Source organism: Aotus nancymaae, unplaced genomic scaffold (assembly GCF_030222135.1).
Source record: "Aotus nancymaae isolate 86718 unplaced genomic scaffold, 86718_ANA_hifiasm-v0.15.2.pri h1tg000040l, whole genome shotgun sequence".
Taxonomy (NCBI): domain Eukaryota; kingdom Metazoa; phylum Chordata; class Mammalia; order Primates; family Aotidae; genus Aotus; species Aotus nancymaae.
Window position 1 is genome coordinate 126,379,435 of NW_026988454.1, and position 12,258 is coordinate 126,391,692.

The 12,258-nt window shown below is 42.0% G+C and overlaps 1 protein-coding gene across 1 annotated transcript in view; it reads left to right on the top strand.

Annotated features, from left to right (window-relative positions):
• SLC26A8 (solute carrier family 26 member 8) overlaps nucleotides 1-12,258 on the top strand; it is a 98,145-nt gene that overhangs the window by 15,608 nt on the left and 70,279 nt on the right. The window contains exons 3-4 of the mRNA XM_064361121.1: nucleotides 4,327-4,443; nucleotides 7,551-7,732. Coding sequence (XP_064217191.1) covers nucleotides 4,327-4,443; nucleotides 7,551-7,732 — 299 coding nt within the window. The remainder of the gene's footprint in view (nucleotides 1-4,326; nucleotides 4,444-7,550; nucleotides 7,733-12,258) is intronic.

Sequence of the window (12,258 nt, forward strand, 5' to 3'; positions counted from 1 at the left end):
TATACCACTGCACTTCAGCCTGGGCAACAGAGCAAGATGCTGTCTCAAAAAAAAAAAAAAAAAGCAGCAGAAATAAAATTGTGTACAGTGTAACTATTAATATAAATTTCAAAATGAGGACAAATTAAACTATATTGTATAGGAATATGTACACAACTAGTAAAGAAAAGCAAAGAAATTATTACCATAAATGGCAAAATAATGAATCCTTCTGTGGGGAGAGGTGGAGTTATAATCAAAGACCTGGGTGGTGGTTATGTGAGTGTTTGTTTTATAAACATAAGTAAGCTTGACATCTATTAATCCATTTTAATGCATTTTCTACGAGTATGTTGTATTTCACAATAAAAATGGAGATTACTAATTACCAAAACTATTACTAAACTAATTAGAGCAATTAAGACAGTATGATATTGCAGAGATAGACAATTAGGCCAATGAAACAGAAAAAAAGAGACACATATATGAATCACATATTGTGTATCAGATATGTCACTACAGAGACAGGCTTCTTTTCTTTTCTTTGTTTTCTTTTTTTTTTTTTTTTTTTAAGACAGAGTCTTGCTCTGTCGCCAGGCTGGAGTGCAGTGGCGCAATCCTGGCTCACTGCAGCCTCCACCTCCTGGGTTCAAGCAATTCTTCCTTCTCAACCTCTCGAGTAGCTGGGACCACAGGCACATGCCACCATGCCCGGCTAATTTTTGTATTTTTAGTAGAGATGGGGTTTCACCATGTTGGCCAGGATGGTCTCCATTTCTTGACCTCGTGGCCTGCCCACCTTGGCCTCCCAAAGTGCTGGGATTACAGGTGTGAGCCACTGCGCCAGGCTCTTTTCTTTCTTTTTTTTTTTTGTATCTTTAGTAGAGACGGGGTTTCACTATGTTGGCCAGGCTGGTCTCGAACCCTGACCTTATGATCTACCCGCCTTGGCCTCCCAAAGTGCCAGGATTACAGATGTGAGCCACTGCCCGCCCCCTCCCCCGGCCCCAGAGACAGGCTTTTAATTACAAATGATGTAAAACAATAGGGTCTTTATATGTAAAAAACATTTCAGACCTCTACCTCACACCATACACAAAAATCTATTCCTGGTTGATTGAAGACCTAAATGTAAAAGTTAAAGCAAAAAAGACATTTTGGAATAACATAAGTGAATATCTTTATGATTTCAGGTAGAAAAAGATTTCTTAAACAAGACACAAAAAGCAAAAGGAAAAGTCCAAGGGAAAAGACTGATAAATTTGAATTAAGTACAATTTAAGAACTTCTATCTATTCAGAGACACTATAAAGTTTGAAAAGCAGCTGGGTGTGGTGGTTCATGACTGTAATCCCAGCACTTTGGGAGGCCAAGGTGGGTGGATTACTTGAGGTCAGAGGTTTGAGACCAGCCTGGCCAACACTGCGAAACACCATCTCTACTAAAAGTACAAAAATTAGCCAGTCATGTTGGTGTGGACCTATAGTCCCAGCTACTCAGGAGGCTAAGGCAGGAGAATCACTTGAACCAGAAGGTGGAGGTTGCAAGGAGCCAAGATCACACCACTATACTCCAGCCTGGGAGGCAGAGCAAGATGCCATCTCAAAAAAAAAAAAAAACAAAGATTGAAAAGCAAATCACAGAATGGGAGATATTTGCAACACAATACACAAAAAAGGATTTATTTATAATATGCATACTCTTATAAATCCATAAAAAATAACTAGACAATGGTGCTCAACATTATTAGTAATAAGTAAAGTGGAAAATGAAATTTAAATGAGTTACCACCATACACACTAATATTAAAAATCTGGCAGTATCATGTGCTAGCATAGATGTGGATAATGGGAACTGTCATACGTTGTTGGTAGGAGCATAAATTCCACAATCATGTGGAAAACAGTTTGGCATTATTCAGTAAATGCCCCAGAAGTTGTAATTCAAGCTATATATTCTCAAGAAACTTGTAAATCTGTGTACCAGATTTACAAGAATATTCATAGTGGCTGGGTGAGGTGGTCACACCTGTAATCCCAGCACTTTGGGAGGCCAAGGCAGGTGGATCTCGAGGTCAAGAGATCAAGACCATCCTGGCCAACATTATAAAGCCCTGTCTCTACTAAAAATACAAAAATATTAGCTGGGCATGATGGTGTGTGCCTCTAGTCTCAGCTACTTGGGAGGCTGAGGCAGGAAGATCGCTTGAACCCGGGAGGCAGAGGTTTCAGCGAGCTGAGATTGCACCATTGCACTCCAGCCTGGCGACAGAACAAGACTCCGTCTCAAAAAAACAAAACAAAAACAAAACAAACAAACAAAAAATACTCATAGCAATATTGTTCATAATAGCCCCAAACTGGTAACAAAGACAGGATACCATGAACCCTGGAGACAAAGAGAATGGGGAGGTAGAAACCTTGGTTTCTGATGGCTTTTGAATTCTGGTTCCAGTCTTTGTTGAGGTCTAACTGCCCTTTGTACCCTTTTAAATAAATTTCCTATTTTGCTTAAGCTAATTTGAGTAGGTTTTCTCTTTCTTCCAATCGGTAGAGCCTTGCCTAGAGAAAAAAAAATGTGGTGAAAAAATTGTACAGATTACAAGAGACTTAAGAGACATATTAACCAACATGAGGACCATATTTGGGTCCTGATTTAAACACACAGATTGTAAAACAAAGCACAACATGTAACAGCAAATAATTTTTTAAAGACCACTCCAAAACCCACCATACCTCTGGTTCAAGGTCTCTTGTGAGATGGCAGTTTATCTCAGAGCTCTGCTGAGGCTGGAGGATCTGCTTCCAGGCTCACTCATGTAGCTGTTGGCAGGCCTGAGTTCCTCCTCATTTTGGCTTCTCCATATTCATAACATGGCAGCTGGCAGGACTGACTATATATGTTGGGCCCAATACAAAATAAAAACACAGGGCCCTTAGTTCAAAAATTATTCAGAATTTCAAGACAGTGACAGCAAAGCATTAAACCAAGTGCAGAGTCCTTCTAAGCCCAGGACTCTGTCTTGACTATATAGATTACAAACCTTTGAAGCCACCTCTGGCAGGTAGTGACCTGAATGAGAGAAAAACCAAGATGGAAACCAAAGTCTTTTTGCAACCAAATCTCAGAAGTGTCATCCAGTCACTTTGTTATAGTCTACTCCTTAGAAACAAGTTAGTATACAACAAAGCCACAGCTCATATGAAGAAAAAAAGAAAGAAAGAAAGAAAGAAAGAAAGAAAGAAAGAAAGAAAGAAAGAAAGAAAGAAAGAAGTTAGTAAGTCGGTTCCACACTTAAGGGGGAGGAAGTTGTACAAGGGCAAGAATACCAATTGGCCATTGTGGATCATCTTAGAGACCCTCTACAACAACAATCGTTTGTGAGATAATCAGGGAAATTTGAACACTGAGTGGATAATGATGCTATTGCAGTTAAATTAGAAGAGTATTATCATTTAGAGACACATACCAAAATATCTACAGATTAAATAATCAAATGCCTTGGATTTGCTTCAAAGTAATATAGGGTGGGAGAGGAGTGGAGACATGGATTGGTTATGGGTTGACCATTGTTGAAGTGGATGATGGGTATTTATGGAATTCATTATAGCCTACTTTTGTATATGCTTGAAATGTCTTATAAAAAGGAGCCTTGCTTATCTAAGACAATAAATCGGCTCACTAAATTCATAACTGAATTTAGATGAGTATATTGGTATGATGTAAATTAAGGACAGACCCTTAGGGAAGGAAGTATGGGCTTGAAACATCAAAAGGGTGACACTATGCCTGTGAGTCCATTCACTTCAAAATTTCCAAAGTCACATGGTGCTTCCTAGAAAAGAAAGTAAGTAGTAAAGAAGGAGCTGAAGGAAGAGGTTGGAGTGATTGGGCTATAGAACAAAATGAACACAAACCAAATTCAAGTCAGTGAAGTGTGATGCTTGCCTTGCTCTCCAGTTTTATCTTCAGCCCTGGAGAATTCCCAGGGCCTTCATGTGCTCGACTAGGAATAAGGATGGTGCTGCTTTTGATCTGTTGGAATTAGCGGTCTTATTGCTCTGGTATTTGCTTCACATGTTTAACATTAAGACCCTGCAGTGAAAGATGTTTGAGCCTATGATATTGAATTGAAATGTAAAAGCATGTGGCAAAATAGGAAGATAAGCTAGGAATCAAAGAAGACAATAAAAAGTACTAATGAAAGACTCTATGTTTAGAAATACAATTACCACACTCAGTCAGCTATACACATGGATCGTTTTTATTTTAAATGTTCTTTACAGTTTTTATTTAAGGTGACTTTTAAAGCCAAGCTACTTTTTCTTAAATTATCTTGCTTTTCAGGCCTGACACTTAGTTTGCTGGCAAGGCAACTGATTCCTCCTCTCAACATCGCTTATGCAGCTTTCTGTTCTTCGGTAATTTATGTAATTTTGGGATCATGTCATCAAATGTCCATTGGTGAGTTCAACACTGAAATATACATGCGGTAAATGAAGTTTCTATCCTGATCATATACTTATTGCTAAGGAACCCAATGTAATGCTATCTTTAAGACAGAAAGAAAGGAAGCAGAAGATAGACATTCTATCCATACAGTTAGTGTTCAGATTATAGAAATAAATATTTCTAGTGTATCATTATTATTGTCACCACCAGAAAACAGGCCAGCAAAATGTTTCCCAAAGAAATTAAAGGGGGGCCAGGCACAGTGGCTCACACCTGTAATCCCAGCACTTTGGGAGGCCGAGGTGGGCAGATCAAGAGGTCAGGAGTTCGAGACCAGTCTGGCCAACATGGCAAAACTCCATCTCTACTAAAAATACAAAAATTAGCCGGATGTGGTGGCACACACTTGTAGTCCCAGCTACCTGGGAGGCCGAGGCAGGAGAATTGCTCGAACCCAGGAGGTAGAGGTTGTAGTGAGCCAAGATCACTCCACTGCACTCCAGCCTGGGCAGTAGAGCAAGACTCAGTCTAAAAAAAAAAACAAAGAAAAATAAATTAAAGGGCAGAGGTACCTTCCCTGAGAAATCACCACACATTGGAATCTGACTTCCCTCAACCCAGAAGATCCAGAAATGTTTGTGTCAATACTCCTAGAGTAGATGCTTCTTTCATCTGACTCATAATAACCAAACTCCATGGGCTGATTTGTTATACAGCATGCCAGCTTATCAATTTACAGTGAGAAAATGTTGTCACAGCAATGAAAACACTGACATCCACAGGATGAGTATTTCCCTTCTCTGAGTCAAAAGTCCATCTACTAATTTATAATTAGAAATAACTGGCCAGGCACAGTGGCTCATGCCTGTAATCCCAGCACTTTGGGAGACCAGTGCAGGTGGATCATGAGGTCAAGAGATCAAGACCATCCTGGCCAACATGGTGAATCCCTGTCTCTACTAAAAATATTATAAAAAATTAGCTGGGCATAGTAGTGCACACCTGTAATCCCATCTACTTGGGAAGCTGAGGCAGGAGAATCACTTGAACCTGGGAGGCAGAAGTTGCAGTGAGCTGAGATTGCACCACTGTACTCCAGCCTAGTGACAGAGTAAGACTCTGTCTCAAATTAAAAAAAAAAAAAAAAAAAAAGAGAGAAATAACTATTACAGAGGCCAGACTAGTTAAAGGTCATATAATCACCACATTTACCTCACCTAGGTGAGGCTGCATAGAAATCAAATCACAAAATTCCCCATAAGTTTAGAAGGTCATTGCCAACATTTACTCAGTGATGTGCCTTTTCCTGAATTTCCCCACTGAACAAATGACCAATCCACCAACATTTACTATTCTGATTGACACATTCTTCATACATGTTTATATGTTCGGTCTAATTAACATCCTGTCCTTCTAGATGTGAAGTGCTACTTTTCCTTTTTTTTTTTGTTTTGAGATGGAATCTTGCTCTGTCACCCAGGCTGAGCCACTGCGCCTGGCCAACCTATTCTTTTATAATTATTATTATTATCTCTAAGTGAGAAAGTGCTTGTGGAACAACCTATTCTTAAAAAAAGGAAAAGTATGCTGGGCACGGTGGTTCACGCCTGTAATCCCAGCACTTTGGGAGGACGAGGTGGGTGGATCATCTGAGGTCAGGAGTTCGAGATCAGCCTGGCCAACATGGTGAGACCCCCGTCTCTACTAAAAATACAAAACCTTAGCCAGGCGTGGTGGCAGGCACCAGTAGTCCCAGTTATTTAGGAGGCTGAGGCAGGAGAATCTCTTGAACCTGGGAGGCCGAGGTTGCAGTGAGACAAGATTGCGCCACTGCATTCCAGCCTGGGTGACAGAGCAAAACTCCGTCTCAAAAAAAAAAGAATAGCTCATGGCTGGGCACAGTGGCTCATGCCTGTAATCCCAGCACTTTGGGAAGCCGAGGCAGGTGGATCATCTGAGGTAAGGAGTTTGAGACCAGTCCAGCCAACATGGTGAAACCCTGTTGCTACTAAAAGCATAAAAAATTAGCCAGGCATAGTGGCGGGCACCTGTAATCCCAGCTACTCAGGAGGCTGAGGCAGGAGAATTGCTTGAACCCAGGAGACAGAGGTTGCAGTGAGCTGAGATCACGTCATTGCACTGCAGCTTGGGCAACAAGAGTGAAACTCCATCTCAAATAGTAAATGAACAAATAAATAAAAGCTCATGTCTTTACTCAAATTTGTTATGTGTTGATTTTACATTTGAACAACAAGAGAACAATTTTATTCCTACATTTCCAAGTTTCTGAGGAATCTCACAATCATTTCCAAGTATTTACAAGGGTTGTTAGAGATTTATTTCTGTTAGGTAAATTTTAAGTTAAGATTTGCCTTTGCTCCCATATGTGGTGTGTCAATATGCAGACTAAACAAAATAACGTTTGAAATAGGTTTAATTTAACTCAGTATCAGTATTATTTTTCTCCTATTGTTATTGATTGGTTTATTTATTTATTCATTTTTTTTATCTTTTGAGAGGCAATAGCACAATCTCGGCTCACCGAAACCCCTGCCTCCTGAGTTCAAGAAATTCTCCTGCCTCAGCCTCCCAAGTAGCTGGGATTACAGGCATGTGCCACGACACCCAGCTAATTTTGTATTTTTAGTAGAGACGGGGTTTCACCATGTTGGTCAGGCTGGTCTTGAACTCCTGACCTCAGGTGCTGCACCCGCCTTGACCTCCCAAAGTGCTAGGATTACAGGCGTGAGCCACCACGTCCTGCTTGATTGGTTTGTTTTCTAGTATTTTCTCTACCATCTCATTTTTAACCTTCTCTAAGAGCAGACACAGCAGCTGAGCCTGACACCCATTTCAGTCAACTTCTCTATTCCACTTAACATGCCCACAATATGAGGAGACTAAATACCTAGACCACCATCATCTAAATTCCATGAGTTGGTCACGATATGTGGAGCCACAGTTCTCTTTCCTGATCTTTCTTATTTCTCAAGAGCCACCTTCAAATGAGAACAGTTATTCAAAGGAAGGACAATATGGAATTCAACACACCTTGCTTTTGTCAGTATCGTTTACCCGGACTAGAAACTTCACATTCTGCCTAACATCTTCTTCCACAGGTTCCTTCTTCCTGGTGAGTGCTCTGCTGACCAATGTTCTGAAAGTGAGCCCATTCAACAATGGTCACCTTGTCACAGGATCGTTCATCAAGGATGATGTTTCTACCCACTCCTACCTTGTGGGCTATAATAAATCCTTGAGTGTGGTGGCAACCACAACTTTTCTGACTGGGATTATCCAGGTAGGATCTGAGTCTTCAAATCCCTGAAAAGAAACTGAATAATGGGCTATAAACAGACCCCTTCCTTGTATTGCTCCTGCGATCCATTGTGATATACCTGGACCTTCAGTGATCTGTTTTTTGAAAAATCAGAGGCTGTATGAATAGGCTGTCTCCTTAGTGACAAAGCTTCTCCCTCCTCCAAAATCATCTACCACTGATTTAGGATAAGATATTGAACATTCTCTTCAGTCCTTTCTCCTCTAAGACAAAGAGTCTAAGGGGTGATGGTCCAGAGCAGCGGTCCCCAACCATTTTCAACCAGGGACCAGTTTCCTGGAAGACAGTTTTTCCATGAATAACGAGTCAGGGCCAGGGAGGGTGGTGGTTTGGGGATGAAACTGTTCCACCTCAGATCCACAGGCATTTGATTATCATAAGGAGCATGCAGCCTAGATCCCTTGTGTGTGCAGTTCACAATAGGGTTTTCGCTGCTCACCTCCTGCTGTGCCGCCTGGTTTCTAACAGGCCATGAACCCGTATCAGTACTAGCTCGTGGCCCCAGAGGGTTGGGGACTCTCAGTCTGGAGTTCCACTCCTGACCTTATCTTTTTAAAAATTGCTTTGTATTCTTTTTTTTTTTTTTTTTTTGAGACAGAGTTTCGCTCTTGTTACCCAGGCTGGAGTGCAATGGCACGATCTCGGCTCACTGCAACCTCCGCCTCCTGGGTTCAGGCAATTCTCCTGCCTCAGCCTCCTGAGTAGCTGGGATTACAGGCATGCACCACCATGCCCAGCTAATTTTTTGTATTTTTAGTAGAGACGAGGTTTCACCATGTTGACCAGGATGGTCTCGATCTCTTGACCTCGTGATCCACCCACCTCGGCCTTCCAAAGTGCTGGGATTACAGGCTTGAGCCACCGCGCCCGGCTCTTTTTTTTTTTTTTTTTTTTTGGCTGAGTTTCGCTCTTGTTGCCCAGGCTGGAGTGCAATGGCACGATCTTGGCTCACTGCAAACTCTGCCTCCCAGGTTCAAGCAATTCTGCATCATAGCTGAGATTACAGGTGCCCACCACCATGCCCAACAAATTTTTGTATTTTTAATAGAAACGAGGTTTCACCATGTTGGCCAGGCTGCTCTTGAACTCCTGACCTCAGGTGATCCACCCACCTTGGCCTCTCAAAATGCCAGGATTACAGGCGTGAGCCATGATGCCTAGCCAAAAATTGGTTTATATTCTATCAACAAGAATACCCTAATTTAGCTGGGCATGGTAGCATGTGCCTGTAGTCCTAGTTTTTCAGGAAGCTAAGGTGGGAGTATCACTTGAGCCCAGAAGGTATAGGCTACAGTAAGCTGTGATCATGCCACTGCACTCCAGCCTGGGTGACAGAGCAAGACTCTGTCTCAGAAATAATAATAATAATAATAATAATAATGGTCTCATAGGCTCGCACACTATCTTTGGGTTAGTAAGCTATAGAGTCAGATCTGGAATCCCTTTTTTTTTTTTTTTTTTTGAGATGGACTTTTGCTCTTGTTACCCAGGCTGGAGTGCAATGGAGTGATCTCAGCTCACCGCAACCTCTGCCTTCTGGGTTCAGGCAATTCTCCTGCCTCAGCCTCCTGAGTAGCTGGGATTACAGGCACGCGCCACTATGCCCAGCTAATTTTTTGTATTTTTAGTAGAGACGGGGTTTCACCATGTTGACCAGGATGGTCTCGATCTCTTGACCTCGTGATCCACCCGCCTCGGCCTCCCAAAGTGCTGGGATTACAGGCTTGAGCCACCGCGCCCGGCCCCCGGAATCCTTTTTATGTACTGACAAGGACCACAGCTAAAGGAATGACTCACTGAAATATCAAAAACTTATTTTGGCACTGTCTTTAATTTTCTCTGAGAGTCTATCACCAAAAGTTCACCCACTGAACTAAAGTCATATCTTCCAGGTTTATTTCTCTCTTTTTTTGAAACAAAGTTTTGCTCCGTCACCCAGGCTAGAGTTCAGTGGCGTGATCTCAGCTCACTGCAACCTCTGCCTCCCGGGTTCAAGTGATTCTCCTGCCTCAGCCTCTGGAGTAGCTGGGATTACAGGCACCTGCCACCATGCGCGGCTAATTGTTTGTATTTTTAGTAGAGACAGGGTTTCACCATCTTGGCCAGGCTAGTCTCGAACTCCTGACCTTGTTATCCACCTGCCTCGGCCTCCCAAAGTGTTGGGATTACAGACGTGAGCCACCGTGTCCAGCCTATTTCCTTCTCTCACTCTCTTTTTTTTTCCCCTCAACTAACTCGCTCTCTAGTTGATTTTCACTGATCTCCCCGGGACTGTCTTTCATTAGGTAAAGATTTATAGGGTACCTATAAAGGCAGGCTATCAAAGGGGGCAGACTCCAGCCCTGACACTATGAGCTGTGTGAACTTTGGTAAATTATTTTACCTTGGTGAGCCTCAGTTTCCTCATGTATAAAGCAGGAATAATATTTGTTTTGCAGGGTTCGTAGGAGGATTAATCGAAAAAATGCATGCAAAGTATTTAGCCTACAGCCTGTCACATCGTAAGCATGAATAGATTATAATTAGTGGCCAGAGAGAAATGAATTTGATACTTTAACTGAGACCAAATATTTTTAAAAAAGAATATATAGTTTCCTGTGGTTAAAAAGTTCAATCTTGTGGGATAAGACAAAATACAAGCAACCTTTTAATTATTAAGGGGCCTCGTACATACTTTCTCTCCTCCTTCAAGCCTCAGCTTTTTTCATCTAAAAAAGGAAGAGGGCTGAGCATGGTGGCTCACATCTGTAATCCCAGCACTTTGGGAGGCTGAGGCAGGAGGATCACTTGGGGCCAGGAGTTTGAGACCAGCCTGGGCAACATAGGGAAACCCCATTTCTATATAACAAAATAAAAAATTAGCTGGGTGTGGTGGCACATGACTGTAGCACACTACTATAGTCCTTATTTTAAGAAAACAAGGGAATAGAGAGGTTTAAAAAAATGCCCAAGGTTACATAGCTAGTAAGATAACAAACTGGGATTCAATTTAGAGTTGTCTGATTATAGAATCTGTGCCCTAGAAAATCTTAAGTGCAAAGTAATATTCATATAAGAGTTTAGTGCCAAAAGAACATGAAGTAAATAAATAACCTGTAGTTGAGTTGAAGTTATCTGGGAGGGAAACATCTCTTTATTGAGCCCTCCCTTTCATTCATTCAACATTTAATACTGGTTTCCTATAAGAATGGCAGATAAAGCCAAGCGGAGTGGCTCACGCCTGTAATCCCATCATTTTGGAAGGCTGAGGCCGGTGGATCACGAGGTCAGGAAGATCGAGACCCTCCTAGCTAACACAGTGAAACCCCGTCTCTACTAAAAATACCAAAAAAAAAAAAAAGAAAAAAAAATTAGCTAGGCATGGTGGCACACACCTGTAGTCCCAGCTACTCAGGAGGCTGAGGCAAGAGAATCGCTTGAACCTGGGAGGCAGAGGTTGCAGTGAGCTGAGATCACGCCACTATACTCCAGCCTGGGCAACAGAGGGAGACTCTGTCTCAAAACCAAAACCAAATCCACAACAAAAACAAAAAAGAATGACAGGTAGGTTTCATCACACAGGCCAACCCTGCCTGATTGACAGTGGCTGCCTAGAATATTATGTTAACACGAAATGTGATGCCACATCACAGTGGGCAAGGAAGAGTTCTATGGTGATTGCAGATATTTGCCATTTACAAAGTGGAAGGCAGGGATAGTGTGAAGATGAGGAATATATATTTGCAAATATGAGTGATATATATTTGTCACTATTTTCAGATCTGAACTAGGTATTTTACATGTGTGATGACATTTAATCTATTCAAAACACTTTACATTGAGTATTATTCACATTTTATAGATGAGGAAACTAAGGTTCAGAAAGTTAACTTGCCCACATTCACACAATCAGTGAGTGGCCAGGCCAGGACTGAAGCCACATTCTCCAATCCCAGGAACCATGCTTTTTTCATCACACTCCTTAAGGAAGAGGAATTTTACTGGGCTCTTGAAAGAGATGATGCAGGGCAGGCACAGTGGCTCACGCCTGTAATCCCAGCTCTTTGAGATGCCAAAGTGGGTAGATCACCTGAGGTCAGGAGTTCAAGACCAGACTGGCCAACATGGTGAAACCCTGTCTCTACTTAAAAATACAAAAATTAGCCAGGCACGGTGGTGGGCACCTAAAATCCCAGCTACTCGGGAAGCTAAGGTGGGAGAATCACCTGAACCAGGGAGGCGGAGTTGGCAGTGAGCCCAGATTGTACCACTGCACTCCAGCCTGTGTGACAGAGCTAGACTCCATCTCAAAACGGAAACAAAAACAAAAACAAACACACAAACAAAACAGATAATGCACATGGATTGGCAGAGATGGGAAAAAAGGGGCTCATGCATACACACGGAAGTAGGAATCAGCCAATGACGCAAAAAATAGAAAGCAGATTGGCCTGACTAGAGTGAAAGAACACAATGGGCAGCAATGACAGGAGATAAGGGAGGCATAG